Genomic DNA, 22,528 nt, shown 5'->3' with positions numbered 1-22,528 from the left:
TAATACTTATTGCATGCTGACATAATTAGATATGTACTTTTTGTTTGTTTCCTATTTTGTTGTATCTCCCCCACCAGAAGGCAATCTCCATCAGTGGGTGAACTTCATTTTGTTTATTGCTGTGTGCCTGACACTTAGTAGGTATTTAATCATACTCTATGAATGAACGAACGATTACATGCATAGAAGTACAAGTTGATGGCTAGAATGGAGGCTGTTTTATTTATTTCTTTTTTCTTTTTTTTTTGATTAATTTTTTTATTGCAGTAACATTGGTTTGTAACATTGTATAAATTTCAGGTATACATCATTATACTTCTATTTCTGCATTGATTACATGATGTTCACCACCCAAATACTAATTACAATCCCTCACCACACACATGCACCTAATCATGCCTTTTGCCCTCCTCCTCCCCTCTGGTAACCACCAATACAAGTTTTAAGTGGAAAGAGCAACTTCCATTGACTTATGGATGACAATTAAGTGAGAATGCTTGTAATCTAAGAAATAAATGCGAGGTGCCAGGAGGAGTATTACATGATATAAAGAATGAATTAGGGAAAATTTTGGCTAAAGTGAATGGTAAAGATTGTATTCTAGAAATGATGATTCACTGAAATGTTTTTACCATCCGATTATAGTGAAATAATTTCCTCCCTGGTAATGCATGTTTTATGTCTTTCTAATGCATTTAATCCAGTTGGGTTGCCTACTATGTATTTTAATTTAATTTTAAAAATTTATTTTAAATTTTGTGGCAGTTACAAGATTTAGGAAATCCCTTAACAGATATTGTTGTCATCTTAGAAATAATAATATACATCAGAACAACACCTACACGCCAGGCATTATTTTAGGTATTTTGCAAATATTATCTTATTCAATCCTCCCGACAAACCTATACAACGTAGGTATTCCCATTATCCCCAATTTGCAATGAGGAAACTGAGGCATAGAGGTTAAGGCAGTTGGACTTCAGAGCCCATGCTCCTAATCCATTGCCTTTGCCATATTATGTGATTTATTTATTGTTGTTGTTGTTTGTGGGTAATCATTATCAGTTTACTATTCCTGTTAATCTCTGTATTCCACTAGAAATACCCTGAAAGTATCCCCCGATTTCTCTGGCAAATTCTAAATATAACCTTTTGTGATTCAATCTACTTAACCCACTACCAGTTGTTTTACCCTTAGCTTCTATCTTGTATTTTTACCTTGGTTACTTATTTCCTTATTTATGGTCTGTCTTTTCTCACTGGGATGCCACCTTTTTGAGGGTAGGGACCTCTGTTTCACTCACTGCTATATTCCTAATGCATAAGTGCCTGGTATATAGCAAATGCTCACCAACTACTGGTTGCATGAATACTGAAAGAGTGAGTTGTATTAAAACTTTTTTCTGGGGCCGGCCCTGTGGCTTGGTGGTTAAGTGCGCGCGCTGCGATGCTGGTGGCCCGGGTTCGGATCCCGGGTGCGCATCGAGGCACCACTTCTCCGTTCATCCTGAGGCCGAGTCCCACATACAGCAACTAGAAGGATGTGCAGCTACGACACACAACTATCCACTGGGGCTTTGGGGGGAAAAATAAAATAAATAAAATCTTTAAAAAAAAAAAAAAAAAAAACTTTTTTCTATATGACTAATGTGGTTCAATCAGTCCGCCAATATTTATAAGCACACAATTCTGTGCCTGGTTCCGTGCTCTGTCTATAGCACTTGCTAAACGCCAGGTTCTGTTCTAAGCACTTTATTTAAAGCAACTCTTTTAACCTCTATAATAATCCTATGAGATGGTCATCAAAGATTCAAAAAAATATGTCAAGACGTGGCTCCTTTACATAAGGAGCTTTAAATCTAGTTAAGAAATAATACTAAAAGAAGTGAAATAATTAGAAAACAATACACATTTAGACTACAAGCATACAATTATGAAATTTTGAGTTATAATTACATTTTGAGGAAAGAGGAATATAAGTAGGTATTTCAACTTCTAAAAGGAGTGGAGGGCCGGCCCCGTGGCGTAGCGGTTCAGTGCGTGTGCTCTGCTGCTGGCGGCCTGGGTTCGGATCCCGGGCGCGCACCGAGGCACCGCTAGTCAGGCCGTGCTGTGGCGGCGTCCCACATACAGTGGAGGAAGACTGGCATGGATGTTAGCTCAGGGCCAGTCTTCCTCAACAAAAAAGAGAAGGATTGGCATGGATGTTAGCTCAGGGCTGATCTTTGTCAAAAAAAAAAAGGAGTTGATATCTTTTTAAAAAAATTTTATTGAGGTCACATAGGTTTAGAACATTATGTAAATTTCAGGTTTACATCGTTGAATTTCAGCTTCTGGCCAGACCACATCATGTTCACCAGTAAAGTCTAGTTTCTGTCGGTCACCGTACATATGTGCCCCTTTACCCCTTTCATCCTCCCTCCGCCTCCTGCCCCTCTGGTAACTACCAATCTGTCCAAGGAGTTGATACTTCATCTTGGTCTTCAGCAATGGGAGGAATTTGGATAGATGAAGGGAGGAAGGGGATGATATTCTTGGAGAGAACAAGTGAATTAAGGTAGAGAACAAGGATGATCTTTGGGGCCTGAGAATAATGGTAATTGTCATTGGGCGGGTAAGATGGGCCAGGCCATAGATAATTTTGAAACCCGGGCAGAAAAGTTTGGACCAGAGGAGGCTAGAATCCGTGAATCACTGTGTGTGAGTGTGTGTGTGTACGATTTATAAAGTCAGGAAAATGTCTTTCTAGCCTTCTTAAGTGGATTAAATGGAATAAAGAGTAAAAAGCACTTATCCCAGTTCCTGGCACATAATTAGCTGTCACTAAATGGTAGCTATTATTATTACTGCGAATCATAATAATAGCAGAGAAAGTTTTGCCTTGCATTTTTAATCTGGATAGATAGACTCATTCTGGGTTATTTATATTTGGTCTATCTAATTTGTCTTTATAAAGTTGAATACAGTGTAACCAATAACAGTACTGATTAAGACAAACACTCGTGATGAAAAAATGAGCAGACCCCACATATACTCCAGCAAAGAAAACATGCTGTAGTGATGGCATACCCATAGACAGAGCTCAAAAATAATCACATGATAAAGTTTTTAAAATACCAGCTACCTATATTTCGTTAAAATGTGCTATTTACCACTGCGGAAAACAGTGTGGTGTTTCCTCAAAAAATTAAAAATAGAATTACCATATGATCCAGCAATTCCACTTCTGGGTATATAGCCAAAAGAAGTGAAAGCAGAGTCTCAAAGAAATAATTTGTACACCCGTGTTCATAGCAGCATTGTTATTCACAATAGCTAAAACATGGAAGCAACCCAAGTGTCCATCGATGGATGAATGGATAAGCAAAATGGTATATACACACAATGGACTACTATTCAGCCTTAAAAAGGAAGGAAATTCTGACATATGCTACAACATGGATGAAACTTGAGGACATTACACTAAGTGAAATAAGCCAGTCACAAAAAGACAAATACTGTATGATTCTACTTATCAGAGACACTTATAATAGCCAAAATCATTGGGACAGAAAGTAGAACAGTGGTTGCAATGGGGAGAGGGCAATGGGCAGTTATTGTTTAATGGGTACAGAGTTTCAGTTTTACAGGATGAAAAGAGTTATGGAGATGGATAGTAGTGATGGTTGCACAACATTATGAATGTATTTAATATCACTGAACTGTACACTTAAAAATAAAGATAGTAAATTTTATGTTATGTGCATTTTACCACAAGAAAAAAAACTGAAAAAAAAAGTGTTATTTGCAACTCTACAGAATCCAGTTATAGCTTTTTGATTCCCTATGGAGAATATTTCACTAAAATTCAGCTGGTATAAAAACAGGCGTTTCCCAGAGGGATAAACAGAGAAGGCATAATAACCTCTGCAAGATCCTCCATAAACTTCAAAGGATATGAGAATGCCTGTAAGGTTTTTTGTTTTGTTTCTTGGGGATTTTTTTTTTGGTGATGATAGAGGAGGCAGAGTATAAACAAACTGTAATTCAAAAAGTTTTTAGTAGTTTAAAATTTAAAAAATATACATCTAATTACAGTTTACTGATTTCTTTAGTACAATATATTTTATATTAACTATTATCTAAGCTGTTTACCAGAGTTAATTCAATTTATAATTGAATATTATGCTAGATGAAGAAACAGGCCAAGGTTCTAAATAAGCTAGAGGTGGATGGGGAAGTCTGAACACCAGAGCTTCTGTAGGGGAAGGACTAAAAAATTGAGGAGGGAAAAAAATAGCAAGGGAAGGGGAGAAAAAAGTGATGCACATCTTTTGAAGATTTTAAAGCCAAGAATTTGAATTCAAAAAAATTAGTCAGAAACCATTTAAATTCATGTACGCAGTTTGCATTGTAGCTCATGTCCACCAATGTAGAAAACGTTTTCTTTATAACACCCTGGGCCTGCTCCATCTAATTAACAGAAAGAAAGGTCATCTACACACAAAAAGGCACTACTTCTGGTGCTAAATAGCTAGATTAATCTTTTAACAAAGTCTTAAATATGTCTAATTCCCTTTGCCCTTACACCTTGGAATTAATCAGACTTTCAACCCTGTTCTCTCTCCTCGCCATCTCTCTTCACCTTTCCCCTTGGTGTGCCTGCAGTTCCACACATTCCACGCTGCCCTCCACACCCCTTGCGCAATCACCCATCTTAAGTGGGGCTTTGTGGACACAACCGCTCTTTTCCTAGCTGTGGTCTTTGCAGCCTGCTGCCAAAAGTTCCTTTGCCTCCTGAGGCCCTTTATGCAACTTATGACACACACTGAGATTGTAACAATAGGATTAACTTTGAGTGCAAGTGCACTGTGTATTTTGGGTGCAGGTCACTGTTTGCTGTTCTGGTTGGCAGTGTACACAATGAATTAAGCAATGCTCCTTTAGGCATTTTAGTTTAGGGTGTGGATATTATGTGACACAGTTGTCAACTCTGGTTTTTCTTGAAAGCAAGTAGCTGAAAACTGGTTTCACTCAGTTAGTTTTGGTTTGTTTGGACCAACAATTTGCTCAAGCAGAAGGAGCCTGCCTTCGACACTGAGGCAACCTCAACAAAGAGGTTGGGTTGGGTCTCTGCAAGCTTTCCATCCCTGCCATAAAATGAAACCAGTTACAATATTTTCTACATCATGGCGTCTCTTGGCATCTGCTCTCCCGAGCTTGCTCCAACTGCTCCCTTCATGGCATCAGGTAAAGTCCATGGCGCCCAGGAACTGGGAGCCAGGTGTAGTTTCCATCTTACTGGAGCAGGGCAGATGCTGAGAGTGAGGACCTGGGTCATGGCTACACAACTTTGCAGAGTAGCCATGACATGCTCTGGGAAACAAAAATAATTGCTGAACACTGAAGTATATGTAAAAGCACTTTTTCTTCTTTGACTTAAGAATACAGGGCCGGCCCTGTGGCTTAGCTGTTAAGTGCACGCGCTTCGCTGCTAGCGGCCCAGCTTCGGATCCCGGGCACGCACCGCTTCTCCGGCCATGCTGAGGCCGCGTCCCACATACAGCAACTAGAAGGATGTGCAGCTATGACATAAAACTATCTACTGGGGCTTTGGGGGGAAAAAAATAAATAAATAAAATCTTTAAAAAAAAAAAAAAGAATACAGTATTATTGTGAATCTTAGAAGAATGGAGCAATGGTGCTGATTCAGTCTTCTGAATGTTGGCCTTGAACCTGAACGTGCTTTAACATTGAGCTAAGGGCTTAACCAGCGAGTGGACTCATCTAACTCTGTTTATTACTATGTCCTCCACTCTGGCTTGGTCCCAGAGATTTCCGATGGCTCCAGCAGCTTCGGAGTCAGTATCGCTGATGTGTTTGCATCCGACCTCTGACCTGAACTGCAGTGTTATTTTCAGCTGTTCTTTGACAGGGACTCCAACAGCTGCTGTGTAATACCACAGACAACTTGTGACACAGGTTGAGTTTCTAGCAATAGGATTAATCTGCAGATCTTTGGCTCTGATTTGAAGCTGTCTATAATTTTCCTTCACAGGGAGTGGGGGCTAGGGGGGAGAATAAAAACCAAACCCGAAGTGCAATGTTACCCTTTTTTGTAAATTGTAGCAAAATATACATAGTGTTAACCTTTAATTAAACAAAAAACTTTTTCTTGTTGCAATTAAATGGTAACTGCAAAGTGTGTTACTTCCTAGTAGTTTGAATTTGAAAATGCTGTTCAGTGAAGTACAGTAGTTACAAGGAAATCCTGAAACGATAGATGTCTATTGATAAATACTGCTTGAAATATTTTTTAAATGTTCGTAAGAAATCTGAGGCTTTGAGAAAATGTGACCATTCTGTATAAACTTCCTTTGACAAAAGGCAGTGAGTTTTAGAAGAGCAGATTAATCTAAAAATGTATTTCAAACAGTTTTGTGGCTTAATCCCAAAACAAATACCAGAACTTATTTTTAAGGTACACTTTTGGGAGTTTTCTTTGCATGAGGGAGACTTCAAAAATCTTGAAAAGATTGATATCCAGGTCAATGACTGGCTAGTTTCAAAGTCCACCATAACTGTATAGTTTCAATGGCAAAACTAATTTGGGTTGTCAGGATGTGATTTTTTTTCCATTTGCTATCAAACATCAGCTGATAGGCAGAGAGCTAGAAGCTGCCCTCCGCATTTAAGATAATGGCAGAAATAACCGGCACTTAGTGTTACCATACTAGGGGTGTGGCGATTCTCTCCCGTTCTCTCCTCTCTCTCTCATGATAAACTCAATGGGGTTGTCTATTTTTAACCTCCTGTTCTTTCCTTTTGGCAGAGCAATCAGTGTGAGCTGAGCTCTTTCCCTGAATGAATCCAAGTAACCCCGGTGGTTGCCTTCTGAAATGACCAGCAGACACACATCTGTACAGAGGCTGCCCAAAGTATAAACTCTGGTTCTAAAGTACCATGTCCAGCCAAGGAAGTCCTGATGTGGAGTTTTCTACGACAACAGTCAGTTCTGTAGCTGTGCAGGCTGGGGACTCCAAAATCGTTATCGCTGTCATAAAGGTAAGCTAACAACTTTCTTTGTTCTATGAAAAAAGACTGTGAGCTTCTTGCTGTATGTTGGTAATCCTAAAGAACGTTCCACACCATCAGCAGTACGCAGCATGTAGACTATATAACACAGCAAGAACATCTTATTGCTTTCTTAAATTGACAACTAAGAGAAACCTCTACGAAGTTTCAGCCAGTTACTAGAGTTTCTCTTTCAGTCAGAAAACATCTACAGCAGCTTGATTTAAAAAAAAAAACAAAACTCAACCGTATACTTTCAATTTGGTTTTTAAAGAGGAGGCATTCGTGATTATAACTTCGTGATTGCCAGGCTGATGAGTCAAGTGGAGCTGTGAAATGTTTGTGATTTTTGAGAGTGGTTCTGATAGAGGAAGGAAGAGGAAGCAGCAGATAGGGGTGGCATTATTTTGAGCATGATGGAGCACAGGGAACACCTAATAAGAGGCTCTGACACGTGTCCTCCGCAGCACTAATTTTGACATGGTAAAGGCACTAGTAAATCCTTGTGACATTGTTGGGGGAATGAGGACCCTGCCAGGGAAGGTGAAAAGGGCATGTGTCAAATTTGCTAACAGCAGGCAGTTGAAGCCACTTGGGGCTTAAGGTTATTGCATGTTTTATGTTAAGCAATTTGCCCATTTGCAAAGATGACAACACATCTTTAGGTTGAAGAAGACAGCCATGATTTTATTTCCTAGAAAATGCCCTGCAAAAACCCCTGAAGAATTATGCTTGGATTTAGACAATTCACCACCTAAAGAATTCAGTATTTAACGAAGGGAATTTGGCAAACAAGCTTGCGTTCACCAGCCAGTTACTTTCAGGACCCCACCAGGCTTAATTGAATGACTTTTCTGGCTTTTTGTTAGAGCGTGGACAACAAGGCCTGTTTAATTTCACTTAATTGCTGAGAATTTTATGTTAATGTGAAAATTGTAACAGGAAAGTAGCGCCTGACATTGAGCAAAATGATTCACTCTAGAATCACAGAATGCAAAGTGTTTCTACCGAGGGCGATTTCCTAGTGCTGTGGAGACTTGGCCCCACATAAACGGGAACTCGGTCACTCCCTTGTCCTCTAGTCTTTTCAAAGGCGATGAGTGGACATGGAAAGAAGCCTGAAGCATGAGTAGCGGAAGCTGATAATTTGCATGTGGTTTCATGATGCTTGAGTAACTGCAAATTTCAGCAGTGAGGGAAAAGAGGAAAACTCACTGTTTTAAAAAAAGTTAACTTTTCTTTCCCTCCAATTTGAAACATTTCTTTGGGGAGGCAGGATGAGGAAGAATGTGTACGGAGTCAATTATAGGAGAATCAGAGGGTAGATTGACAGTAAGAAGAAAAACCTCTAAAATTACAGTGAAAACTCTTATTTGAACTGAACTGTGTTTCTAAGCATGTTCGCTCGGTCTCCCCTTCCCAGCTCTCTTACCTCACCGCCACCCCATATAAAATAAACCCCAAGCTATTCAAAGTGGAAAATCCGTCTTAAAGGAATAGAAGTGCCTGTGTCTGATCTGTGTGGGCTTCTTGTTTCCAAATGGTCTCAGGGCACTAATAATCCAGAATAGACACGTGTGTTTCTCATTTTTCGTCGGCAATTCACTCATCCACGTTCACGTGCCTGTTAGTAGTTCCTCTTGCTTAATCAGTTGTCGCTTCTTAGAAAAGCAATCCTTGGGAACAGCAATGATGAATTGTATCTTGGAGCAGTGAACGAGTCCTGAGTGTGGGAAACAAGTTGGCTGCATTCAAATGGCAGTTCTCACACACGTCTAATCTTGTTGACATTTTCCTGCATACTTTATTGAATACTCAACAACAGAAGTTGGAAAATGTTGTTTTAACTTTGAAATAAGATAAAAATCAATTGCTTCATCTACTGTTTATTCTTTCTGGTTGAACCACTAAGGTCAATGTAAAGACACTAATCAGCCTAAATTGCATTTACAGAACCTTTCCCCTATGGTGAAGTTTGCATCCTATTTGCCTAAGTGAAATTTCACTATATTTATGGAATTCGGTTTTGTGAGTGAAAGAATGTACAATTATGTGAATTATTTTGTAATTTTGTAATATTCAATAATACATAATCTATTGTACGTGGTCCTCATTTGGAAATTTTTAATTTAAATCCATTTGCCAAGAAAAAAGAATTTATCATAAGAATAAAAAAAGAAAAGGCAGGGCATGGATTTGTATTAGACTTGTTATATTTCAATTTAAGTAAGGGCCATCTCTGTGGAAAGAATAGTGTTCATGGTATAAATGGAAACTAAAAATGAAAAAAAAAAGAAAGAAAGAAAAAGGAGAAGGGTGAAGGGGAAGGAAGAAGAGGAACTAAAAGTGCATTTTATTTCATTTTTATTTTTAGTGTGGCAAATGGGTACAGCTTCAATTGGCTGAATCACAGCCTAATCTTCTAGAAATCGGTAGCAGTCAAGATGAAACCAAAAAACTTCTTCACGATCATGAACTTCTTTTGGCCAAGCTCAAGGTAAGGCATTAAGATGTGAAGCAGATACAAAATTAAAAAGAAATAAAAAGCTATTTCTTGCACTTCCTCTTGATTCCCCTGATGTCACTGGCCTATGGCTATTTTAACATAGTGCCAGATAGATAATGGAAAGATGCTATAGTTATTTATGAGCAAACACCAGCACTGGAGAGAAGTAACAAGATTTTTTGAAACCTTCCCTAACGTGATAGAAAATATGGCGTGATAATATTTTTACTGTGGAGAAAAAAGTAGGTTTCCTTTTTCCTGGCTGCCTCAGTAAAGAAAGAAAAAAAAAATCCATCATTTTTCCATTTCATGCATTATACTGTCAAGTCACAACAACAGATCTAAACTTTCTATTGTTAATGATACCTGCTGGCAAGAATAATATACAGGCTTTTTTTCCCTGTGTTAAACCATTGAAAATATCTGATTTTGTGTTTAATATTAAGAGTTCTTGAAACCAAATAATACTTTCAGTAAAATCAGAGTTATTAGTCCAATATGTTGTGGTTATTTAGTTAAGAATCTAAAAGTAATGTTGGCTTGAGATTGCCAGATAAGGTATCTAGTCAGGGCCAGCTACATAATTTGTGAGGCCCTGTGCAAAATGAAAATGTGGGGTCCCCTGTTCAAAAAGCAAGAAAAAGCTTTTTCTTGACCTGTCATGGTGTTTTTGTCTGCTATTTAATGTCTAGCTTTATCAGTCATGGGGATATGTGTGGGGTGAATGCAGACCCTCCCATGTGCTGGGCCCCAGCCACCGCTCAGTACACAGGGTGTGGACCTGACCCCAACCTTTCCCAAGCTGTGCCCTGACCCCTGCCAGTGCAGATGACAAAGATCACTGAGCAGGGCTGGAGAGTAGACAGGACAGCAAAGAGACTCTATCACTGGGAGGCAGGACCACTTCCGAGATGAGGCTCCAGTCCCCCAGCAATTACTCTGTTGTTCTGTTGGACTTCACCTACAAAACAGAAATTCAAAGGTAAAATTATTAAGAATTTTAAGACCATGACAGATAGAGCATTCAACCCAAGTGGTGTCACCTTTTGAGAATGAAGCCCTGTGATGCATCCAGCCTTGTGAGTAATAGCCAATCCTGTGTGTAATAACCTTTGTAGGCAAATGAGTATCTTTACTCAGATCAAAGAGGCTTGATTCAGAGGCCTGCAATGACTAGATATTCTGTGTTTTTAGTAGTTTAATATTACTGGTTTCTTTGAACTCTAGGCTGGAATTTACACTTGCTTCCTGGATTTAGAGGCAGATCTAATCTGCATCTGATATATACCGACGGTGGTTTTCTGATTGGACAGTAGTAAAAGTAACTGACTGAGAAGTTAAAGAAAGAATTAGTGCTGAAGCTGGGTGCCATTAGAATCCAGAATTTATTCTCCTGTTTAGACAGCTCCTTGCTCTGGGCTCTGGGCTGTCTTTCAAGAAATCCCCGGCCACCAGGAAGTCCTTTGTATATTTAAAAAAACACATTATGATGTGAAAGAGCATTGAACCAGGAGTTAAAAGACCTATATTTTAGCATTAATTATGCCACTGACTAGTGTAATTCAGCTAACAGCTCAAGGTCCGGCTGCTACACAAAAAACTCAATTCCATGAATTGTAGAAACCCAACACTTCATCACAATTCCTGCCCATCCCTGGAGGTTCACTTTCTCATAGTCTCCTGTGCCCCTAGTTCCTTCATATGTACCTGCCAACTGTTTCTGCTGAAGTTAACCTGGACTTGAAACTACATCCCATCCCCAGGTCCCACTAATAATTTGTGCTCAGCCAGCAATTCAGGTCTACTGATGAATTGTGGGTATTTAGGGGGGAAGCTCGTGGCAGACTGGGTCTCTCAGTCTACCTCTCTTTTCTCCCCAACCCTATTCCAGTCCAGGCCCACAACTTCAGGGAGAACTCTTTGTTAGGCAGAGCAGTTCAGTTCTCTTCAGCCACTATGCTCAAATTTGCATACCTCAATGCATCCAGGAGCTCAGCAGAAAAGGGTTTTCCGTTTAACAAGATCTACCCTCAGAAGGTGCTTGTGGTTCTGGATTCTAAAGTCTTGCTGTCCTTGTATGCCAGTCTTCTGGCTATGGACTAGCCTCTGGGCTTCAGGCTTTTTCTCTGTAAAATGAGGGGAGAGGATGGATCAAAGCTTTATATCTTTTGTGGATCTCACCATAATGGGCCACGGGATCATGGGAGCATTCTCCCTCTCTGTATGCAGGTCTAAGAACAAAAGGTCTCAAGTAAAAAGGCCTTTTGGCATCACATAGGCTCTAGCCATAGCTTCTTAATGTTCATCTCCCGTATCTTCCCCAATCCCACCCATCACTATCAATCCAGCCACCCACACCCAAGAAATTTTAAGTAGGAGCATCATCTTCCAATGTTATTGGTTAGGAAAAAAAACCAAGCTATTTGAAGTCTGTTCCAGATTTGCTGACAAAACACTTTTTAAAATAACAAAAATGTGAATTCCATATTGCAAATGGATAGATCACTAATTCAACCAATTTACTAGTTACTATGCTGTCAGGGTAGGCACAACTTAACCTCTAGAACAAAATTGTTAGATCCAAGTTAGTTTTTTTTTTTTGTGAGGAAGATCAGCCCTGAGCTAACATCCATGCTAATCCTCCTCTTTTTGCTGAGGAAGACTGGCTCTGAGCTAACATCTATTGCCAATCCTCCTCCTTTTTTTCCCCCAAAGCCCCAGTAGATAGTTGTATGTCATAGTTGCACATCCTTCTAGTTGCTGTATGTGGGACGCGGCCTCAGCATGGCCAGAGAAGCGGTACGTCGGTGCGCACCTGGGATCCAAACCCAGGCCACCAGCAGCAGAGCACACGCACTTAACCGCTAAGCCACGGGGCCAGCCCCCAAGTTAGTTTTAATATGAACTTTTGAGTGATAGGGCTATTAGTAGTTCAATAAGCCAATAATATTTAATATTTAAGTGTTCATTCCAGTCCTTTTCCTATGCACAGGGCCCTGCAATGTGTTCTAATTATAAAGAAGAAGGCTCTGTAAGGGATGTCGGGAGATTATGGGATGCATTGCTGAGTCTACTCTGATTTGGGCAAAGCAGTTAGCCTCTCTGGTCTCAGGTTCTTTATTTGAAAAATTATGATATTAACAGTTACCCTCAAACACCTAAAAAGGAAATTTGAGAGAGAAATGCAATGATATATGGAAGTGCCTGCTGCTTTTAAAAGAAAAAGTGGCATAATTGTTCTGTTAATAATTAATATATCAGAGTAATTTGGATGTTTAATTTGATAGGAAAGCTATTTTCTGTCTTCCATTGAAAATTATCTCAAATACTAGTAATTTAGACTAAAGGGAAAGATTCTGGAAACACAGAGTTTTTATGAGTGTTTCTGATGTTGGTAATGTCTATACCCCAGAGATCTTATTTTCCTTTCAGCAGTGCACTTAACAATTCCAGTGGAGTGTCCAGAGAAAAAATATTTTCCTATTTTTAGTGGGGAAAACACAATCATGTGAAAAAGCATTAAGTCCCAACAGATATCTAGATTCCCAAACCATATTCAAATTATTTCTAATAAGAAATTAGAAGTTCGGGAAAGAGAAGACGGAGATTTAAGGCAGGTAAAGAAGATCTGCCTGTGGCCACTATTGACATTACATCCTCAAGTGGTTCAAGGAGGGAAAGAGGAGTTGAAAATACCTAAGGGATGTTGCCGAGAATGTTTTTCCCCTCAGCATCTGTCTTGCAACTAACTACATTGCTATTGTCCAAAGGGATTTTAACTATAAGAACCAAGAAAACCTCTGGCCACTGGCTCTTGTATTTGTTAACATGTGATAGTAGCATTTAGTGAAAAATGACCCTTTAGGGTATAAATACTAAAAAATTTCACCTCTGATTTGACTCATAAATTTATTGGTTCCCTGATTATGACTAAATCTCTGACCCAAAGAATGCTTATTTTTGTCCTATTTCTGTTTACTTAGATAGAAATGAATGGACTACAGTCAAAATATATTAGTAGTAAAGCTAAATGTCTTATTAAAACTTGCCTTGGGCGGGCCCCGTGGCTTAGCGGTTAAGTGCGCACGCTCCGCTGCTGGCGGCCTGGGGTTCGATCCTGGGCGCTCACCGACGCACAGCTTCCCCGGCCATGCTGAGGCTGCGTCCCACATCCCACATACAGCAACTAGAAGGATGTGCAGCTATGACGTACAACTATCTACTGTGACTTTGGGGGGGAAAAAAATAAAAAAAATAAAACTTGCCTTAAAGAATAGTGTGGTTTTCTGTAAACTGGAGTATTTACTAAGAATGCATTATTTAAATTTCTTTTTATTGTGGTAAAATATACATACCAAAAAATTTGCCATTTTAACCATTTTTAAGTGTGTAATTCAGTGGCATTAATGACATTCACAATGTTATGTTTCTGTTTCCCGAACATTTTCATCACCCCAAACAGAAACTCTGTACTCATTAAGTGATGACTTCCATTCCTTCTTTCTCTGGTAACCTCTACTCTACTCTTTGACTCTACAAATTTATCTATTTTAGGTACCTTGTATAAATGGAATCACATAATATTTGTCCTTTTGTGTCTGGCTTATTTCACTTAGCATATAATATTTTCAAGCTTCATCCATCTTGTAGCATGAACTTCATTCCTTTTTATGATTGACTAATATTCCATTGTATGGATACACCACATTTTATTTATCCATGCATCCATCCATGGGCACTTGGATTGTCTCCACTTTTCAGCTATTGTGAATAAAGCTACAATGAACATTGGCAAACAAGTATCTGCTTGAGTACCTGTTTTCAATTCTTTTAAATATATACCTAGGAATGGAATTCAGTCATATGGCATTTCTATGCTTAACCTTTTGAGAAAACACCAAAATGTTTTTCACAGCCGCTGCATCATATTGTATTCCCACCAGCAATGTACAAGTGTTCCAATTTCTCCACATCCTTGCCAAAACTTGTTATTTTCTGTTTTTTTTTTTTTCATTGTTGTTGTTGCTATTGTTGTTTTTTGCTGAGGAAGACTTGCTCTGAGCTAACATCTGTTGCCAATCTTCCTCTTTTTTTACTTGAGGATGATTAGCCCTGAGCTAACATCTATGCTGGTCTTCCTCTATTTTGTATGTGGGTCACTGCCACTGCATGGCTGACTAGTGTTGTAGGTCCGCTGAGTGTGCTGAACTTAACCACTATGCCACGGGGCTGGAACCTGTTTGTTTTTATTATAGCCATCCTACTAGATGTGAAGTGGTATCTCATAGTGGTTTTGACTTGTATTTCCCTAATGATTAATGATAAGCATCTTTTCATGTGCTTACTGGACAATCGTCTATCTTCTTTCGAGAAATGTCCATTCAAGTCTTTTGCCCATTTTTCAATCAGTTTGTTTGGTTTTTGTTGTTGAGTTGTAAGAGTTCTTCATATATTCTAGATATTAATCCCTTATCAGATAGAGTATTTGCAAATATTTTCTCTCATTCTGTAGGTTGTCTTTTCACTTTCTTGATAATGTCCTTTAAGAGTGTATTTTAATAAAGTAAAGCTGTGTGACTTGAATTATATATATTTAAAAATTAGAGAAAATTTTATAGCATGTGTGTTGTGAATGTGATGAAACCCTTTAGGACAGAATTGGAAGGGGACTAATCTGTTTTATATTATCTGTGTCATAGCAGTGTTTTACCCTAAATGTCTACTTCATATAGGAGATCAATTTTCTCTCTTTCCCTGTACTCCTATAGATTCACAAGTTAGAAAATTCTGCTCTCAGAAATGTTGGGAAAGGGGCTTCCACCCATCTCTTCTCCTCCCTTTCTCTTCCCTACAGGTGTGAGGGGGGCTGTGTTACCCAGTTGGTGAGACTAGGAGAAAAGTGACTGCTATGGGACAGCAGCCTCAAGGGCTCTCCCTGCAGACCCTGACTGCTCATAGGCTGCAGGTTCTTGACTCTCTCTGCTTCTGCTGACCTGGTCAGATGTCTCTGCCTGGCAGAGGCAGGCCACAGTCTGACCCAGGGCGGCCGAATACATGTCTGTGCCTCAGACCCAACTCTCTCCACAGGCAGGCCCCAAGGACTAGATTTTAGGGAGAAAAAGTAGAAAGCCAAGTGAACCCCATATTCCAGTCCAGCTTTACCAGTAATAAGAGAGGATAATTTGATCCACATCTAACCTTGATGTCTATTTTTCAGTTGATTTAGAATCTTGAGAAGAGAGAGGTGAGATTAATTGGCACTTTCCAAATTCCAACACTTAATTGATCAAAGGGATCTGTGTCTTAGTGTTCCATGCATGTAAAGTACCTGTCTTATTTTTCACTGATCATTTTAAAGAAAGTCATGGAAATAAGGTGGGAACAATGCAGGGGTCCTGGGGGAGTGGGAACTAGTAGGTAGTTTAGTTTCTGTTTTAGGCTTTTCGAAGTGGAAAACTTTTTCCGTTAAAAAACAAAAATAGCATTCTCACCACTATGAAACAGCAAAACTTCCTAGTGATTTTCACTGCGTCACTTGTCACTTTCATAGTCTAGAGGGTGATTCTTTTCCTAGAGGGACAGTTTCAGTGAATAGTATGGAAATGTGGAGTGAAATAAAATTTGAATAGCGTTCTTTAGATTTGGAAAGTGCCATAGGCAATCTTCTAAAATGTTATCGTGATAAAAGAAGTTGGTTTAAGAAGGGCTAGAGAGCCATGACAATAGGCTTGTCAGACATGGAGTTAAGGCACATTAATGCTGCAAATATCACATATAATTTGTTATTAGTTCCAGCTAAGCAGCAGTTCAGAGTATGACCAGACCTAATGAAATGTTAGTGTGAGTTGATTTACTCGAGGGGAAGGAATTCTATAAGGAGAAAATCTTGTAGGCACAGAGGCTGAAAAATAAAAAACTTGGAGAGGGTACTCTTTATCTTATCCCTGTTTTGGTTCAGCAGCCAATGTGGGGCTCCTTGGCAGAAGCTGAAGGGCTTGTGGGAAACATGAGGCACCCACCATATTGCTTTGTGGCTGGGACACCAAGTGACCCAGAGTTGGCAAGAAAGAGAGGCATCCTCCACACTTCTGCAGGAAAGAGAGCACGGCTTGGTTATAGAAAATACTGAGAATTCTTTTGACAACTATGCAAGGACCCAGTACGCAGGAAGATTGTGGTAGATTAAAGATGGTTGTAAATTCTTTGGCACTCCTTGCATTGAGAAGTGGAGTCTATGTCCCTACCCTTAAAACTGGACACATTCTGAAACTGCTTTGACCAAGAGAATAGAGCATAGATGATACTGTGCAGTTTCTGGGCCCAGGCTCAAGAGATTGGCTGCTTTTACTTCCTGTAATTTCAAATAGTCGCTCTTGAAACCCAACCAACTTGTGAGGAAGTCAAGCAGCACAGTAGAGAGGCCCATGTGGAGGAGACCTGAGGCTCCCAGCAATAGCTCTGGCTGAGATCCAGCTAACAGCCAACCAACTTGCAGTCATGTGAGTGAGCCATCTTGGAAGTAGATTCTCCAGGCCCAATTGAGCTTCCCGGCTGACCTGTGTGGAGCAGACAAATCTTCCCCACTACACACTGTCCAAGTTGAGACTCATGAACAAAATAAATCATTGTTGTTTTAGGCCACTTGAATTTGGGGTGGCTTGTCACACAGCAACAGACAACTGGAGCAGAGGCCAACAGCAATGGTGGCATCCTCTCGGGATTTTGAAAGCAGCACTCATGAATGAAAAGCCACAGGCAGAAGAAAACAGGGTTTTTATGGGGAGACACTGGAAAAGTGAAACTAAGATTCTCTAAAATGAAAGGTGGTGTGATAGTACTCATGATAAGTAAAAGGAAAATTCTGAAGTTTGTGAATGATTTACTCTTGGAAAAATGAAAGCAGATTCAAAGTTATACCTACTATTGTTTTAGCCTGTTTGACTTGCATTTTGATGTACTTTCTTGATCAGGACAAGGTTTATAGTTATAATTCAGCACATAGGGAAATACATAAAATATTATCGGTGTATTATGGAAGGAATGACTAATTCTGCTGGGGAAACCAGGGGAGGTTAACAGAGAAAGTGATATTTGAGCTGTCGCAGAGATGAATATGAGTTTTCCAGACACCATAGACCCAATTTAAAAGACAAAGGATAGACTGGGAGAAAAATGTTTGCAATTTATATGACAGTCAAAGGGTTATAATCCTTCATATTTATAAGAAAGACAAATACTACTGGGGCTTTGGGGGAAAAATAAATAAGTAAAAAAAAATTATAGAAAGACAAATAAACCAATAAAATCAATTAAAAATAGGCAACTCACAGAAGAGAGGAAAATTGCCAATAAACATGTAAAAACATGCTCAACATCAGTAATGGCCTGGGAAATGAAAGCAAATGATAATAAAAAGGTATACCATTATTTGCCTAACATACCATTAAAAATTCAAAATATTGATGATATCTAGTGATGGTGAGAATGTGAGAAAAGGGGCATTCTACTATACTGTTGGTGAGAATTTGGATTGACACGATCGTTTTGGAAATTGACAAGCATTAAAATCTAAAATGCTCACATCCTCTGACTCAGCAACCTCACTTCTGGGAATCTCTCCTTGGAAATGAAAGCACTAGTAAAGATATAGATAGGAAGATGCTTTTGCTATGGCATTGAGCATCTTTTCATGTTTTTAATAGAATAACCTAACTGGAAACAAAATAATGCCCAACAATAGGGGAATAAATTTATAAGTTGATCAGTCACTTCTTTCATCCTGTGGAAGATTGTGCTGAGCTCCAGGCTTCTTGTTGTGACGTAGATAAACTCTGAGGTGGTTAAGCCTGTGTTGGTTGGGCTTTATATTATTTGTCACCAAATACATTCCTATTTGAAATCTGGGTCAAAAGTTAGAATCACAACTAGCATTTTCGAGATCATAGACCTGTAGCCTCTAAGCTATTATTTAGAAAGTAGTCCTTCTTTAAAATATAGATCTACAAACAAAAGTTTTCCAGGGGCCGGCCCTGTGGCCTGGTGGTTAAGTTCGGCATGCTCTGCTCCAGCAGCCCAGGTTTGAGGGTTCGGATCCAGGGCACAGACCTACACCACTTCTCAGCCATGCTGTGGCGGTGACCCACATACAAAATAGAGGAAGATTGGCACAGATGTTAGCTCAGGGCAAATCTTCCTCAGCCAAAAAAAAAAAAAAAAAAGTTTTCCATAGAATGTAGAACCCATAGTCCTTATTAGTTACAACAAAAGAGTCTTGGTCTGAGATTTGGAGTGACAGAACAAAACTCTGAGATCAAGAAATATAAATGAGGGGTGGCAGAGGTAGGATGGTAGCCAAGCACCCACTCACTCCCACTCCCAATCTTCAGTACTGCTGAGTTAGATTAAATGTTAGAATAAAAGTATCCCTTTTTCACTCTATCTAGATGGCAACAGATCCTTCTCCTCTAGAAAAGATGTAAGTATTTAGTGTACTTAACCAAGAGCATATCTTTTGTAAATATAACCAAAAGTGTGATTTATCTTACATATATTACAATGTATAAATGTGTAAAACTCAAGAGTTTTTCAAATGGCATGGCTATATCATTCTCATGACTAGTTCATCTAGCTATTAGTCCTCAGGAAAATAAGGCAAACTTCCGATTCTATGGTTTGCCCTGCCATCCAAATTGCCTGTATCCTCTAACCCCCTCCTACCATGTATTTGAAGTTCAGGGACTTGTGTAAGATTAGAATTTTTTTCTTCTTTTTTTTTTAGATTTTATTTATTTATTTTTTTCCCCCCAAAGCCCCGGTAGATATTGTATGTCATAGTTGCACATCCTTCTAGTTGCTGTATGTGGGACGCGGCCTCAGCATGGCCGGAGAAGCGGTGCGTCAGTGCGCGCCTGGGATCCGAACCCCAGGCCGCCAGCAGTGGAGCGTGCGCACTTAACCGCAAAGCCATGGGGCGGCCCTCTTTTTTTCTTTTTTAATTGCCTTAAAATGGAATGCTGGTTCCATTTCCAGGCGAGATGGAATAAACACCCTCCACCCTGTCTCCATTAAATGCAACTACAAACCCTGGCAGAATGTGTGTATGCTGAGGATACAAAAAGTAAAGGCTAGCAGGTAGATTAGGGAAAGATCGGAATTCCAAATATCATCAAACCAGCGGTGTTGTTGTTCCTTCCTCCCTCCGATATTGCCCAGCTTAGATTCAAAGGCAACTCCACACCCTGAATTATGCACTGATGTGTACAGGAAAAACTCCAGAAAAGTCTCTCTTTCATGTCTGAGCAGTAGAATGAGGACTTCCATGGGTCAGACAGAGGGGGGGAAAATACCCTGCTTTCGTTTTTGCCTCTTGTTTTTCTATTCTCTCTGCCCCAGCCCAGGCAATCCCCCAAAGACAGTGGTGATGTTGACGGTGGAGGCAGCCCGGCAGGTGCCTACACCTCTCAGAGAGGGGAAACCTCTCTCTGACGAAGCTCTGCGCCAGAGCTTGCTGTGAATTCACATCGCTTTTCTTTCTCCCTCTATTCTCCCCACTGCTCGGTCCTGCAGACAGGGTGGTGGGAAGTGCACGGCAGAGCGAGGAAACCAAAGCCCAGGTTTCAGGTCAGAGGACCAGTAATGGGGGCTTCCCTGGTATAAACTTCAGGCACTGAGTCAAGCCAGTGAAATGAGAAGACAGAGAAAGTGAGAGAGCAGTCTCACCTTTCAGCTCCATAGCTCACATGACATAGATGGCTACCCGATTTTCTTAAAACAAATCTTAATTACTCTGTCAGGAGACAGCGAACTCTGAAGAACCACAAGCTCTCAAATTCAGTTTCACAGGACACGTTTTTTTACTTTAAGTTTCAACTCAAAACACATCCCAAGTTTTTACATAATTGGAACTAGAGAAACCCAAACCAGTTTTTACATAATTGGAACTAGAGAAACCCAAACCACCCAGGCTATTGCTGACTGATTTCTGAGCCTGAGATTCTTTGCTTCAGTGTTCCCATAGGCTATCAAACTTTTATTAATGTGTTGGAAAGAAAGCGCTTTGATAATGTGTTGTACTTCTTACAGCAGCAATAAATAGAAACATGTAATGCAAATCACAAATGCAAGTCACATATGTAATTTAAAATTTTCTAATAGCCACATATAAATTTTAGAGCATTAAATACATATATCAGAAAAGGATGAATGTCTCAAGTCAACAATCTAGGTTTTTCACCTTAAGAAAGTAGAAAAATAGGAGCAAATTGAAACCAAAGCAAGCAGAATGAAGGAAAAAATAAAAGTAAGAGCAGAAATCAATGAAATTCAAAACAGAAAAACAATAAAGAAGTGAAAGCTTCTTTGAAAAGGTCAGTAAAATTGATAAGCCTCTAGGTGGACTGAGAAAAGAAAAAGGAGAGAAGACAAAAATTACCAGTTTTAGGCATGAAAGACGGAGCATTGCTCTATACTCCACAAACATTAAAAATGTGATATGAGAATACTATGAACAAATCTACGAACAGAAATTCAACAACTTAGATGAAATGACCCAATTCTGTGAAAAACCATAAATTACCAAAACTATCCCAATTAGAAACATAAAAAAAGTGAAATTAATTTAATAATGTTTAATTTACCCCAATATATCTAAAATATGACCATTTAACATGTAATCATTGTAAAAACTATTAATGAGATATTTGAATTTTTTTTGTACTAAATCTTCAAAATCCAACATGTGGTAAATTTATAGCACATCACAATTTGAACTAGCCACATTTCAAATGGCTAGTGGCTACCATATTGGACAGGGCGGATTTAGAGAGTAAAGAAGACTAAATCTTCTGGGAATGAAAATAGTTTGTTTATTTTTAAGCTCAGAAGAAGTCTGATTATAACCAAGCCAATGTGTGAAGGACCTGAAAAGAATAATTATGGGATGAGATTTCTTTCAGGGACAAGAAATGAAAGAAAACTAGGCCAAAATATTTCTAATAGCAAATTTTGAAAGCAATTAATAAAGCAGTGTTATTAGGCAGTGTCACGGGGTAGAAATATTTTTCCTGGTATAAAATTTTAAAAAATATGTATGTGTGTAAATGTGTTTGGTAACTATTGCAATTGATTTTGCTTGAAAAAGTAATTTCTTTAAAACGAATTACGTAAGCATTTTGAAACAATGAAAAGGAAACCTTGTATTAATTCAGTTTGAAAGGCTGACAGTAGAAGGCAGTAATTAAATGGTAAATTGTCTGCTTGCGAGTCCTGGAAGCGTTATTGCACATTTCATTAATAATTTTGTACATAATTAATTTGTTGTTCATTTTTCGTCCATTGCTCAAATGTTGCTCAGTGGACTTCTTATAGTTATGTTGCTTAATAGTGATAATAACCTGGGAGGCCAAATGCAATTCAGATTCTAAAAATAGCTGAAAGGGTTCTGTTAATATGCCTTGGTTAATTTTGCTTAATGTTGGTTAACAGATCATTAAAGATTGTGTATTTTGTTATTTGAGTGATGAATATATAATACAATGCAAGGGTATGCTTTCATTAGCATATTTGTAAAACTTGGACTAAGAATTTTTCTTTCATTGCTTATTTCATTTATAAATATTTCACATATGACTGGTTTTTCTTTATGGTGGTAGATGATGGCCTAAGTTCTGAATAATAAACAAAAGAGAGGATACAAATGTTACTGAAAAAATGTGATCTCTTGAATGGTCCACCAATTTTATCGTCATTTCATGTTTTGTGCTTGGAGAAGAATCATGGTCTGTATATTGTTACTTGCATAAATGAGGTAAAAATTAAATCTTGGTGAAGCCTGCTTTCCAGAACTAAGCCACCCACCTGGAAAAAGTGTTGAATAATTAATCAAGGTTAGGAAGACAAAGAATTATCAATTCTGGATTTTCTTTTTCATCAGGAACAAAAAAAGCTTCCAATACTACCTGAGACTTACAA

The 22,528-nt window shown here is 38.9% G+C and overlaps 1 protein-coding gene across 1 annotated transcript in view; it reads left to right on the top strand.

Moving 5' to 3' along the window:
- Positions 1-6,942: 6,942 nt before the first annotated feature.
- CCDC141 (coiled-coil domain containing 141) overlaps positions 6,943-22,528 on the top strand; it is a 183,350-nt gene continuing 167,764 nt past the window's right edge. Inside the window, exons 1-2 of the mRNA XM_087434957.1 lie at positions 6,943-7,044; positions 9,428-9,550. Of these exons, the coding sequence (XP_087291083.1) occupies positions 6,943-7,044; positions 9,428-9,550 (225 nt within the window). The remainder of the gene's footprint in view (positions 7,045-9,427; positions 9,551-22,528) is intronic.

The sequence above is a fragment of the Ceratotherium simum genome, chromosome 9 (genome assembly GCF_057802395.1).
Source record: "Ceratotherium simum simum isolate JZ-2026a chromosome 9, ASM5780239v1, whole genome shotgun sequence".
In the NCBI taxonomy this organism is placed as follows: Eukaryota; Metazoa; Chordata; class Mammalia; order Perissodactyla; family Rhinocerotidae; genus Ceratotherium; species Ceratotherium simum.
Note: the sequence above shows the minus strand (reverse complement) of the source record. Positions and strands in the feature narration are given on the sequence as shown.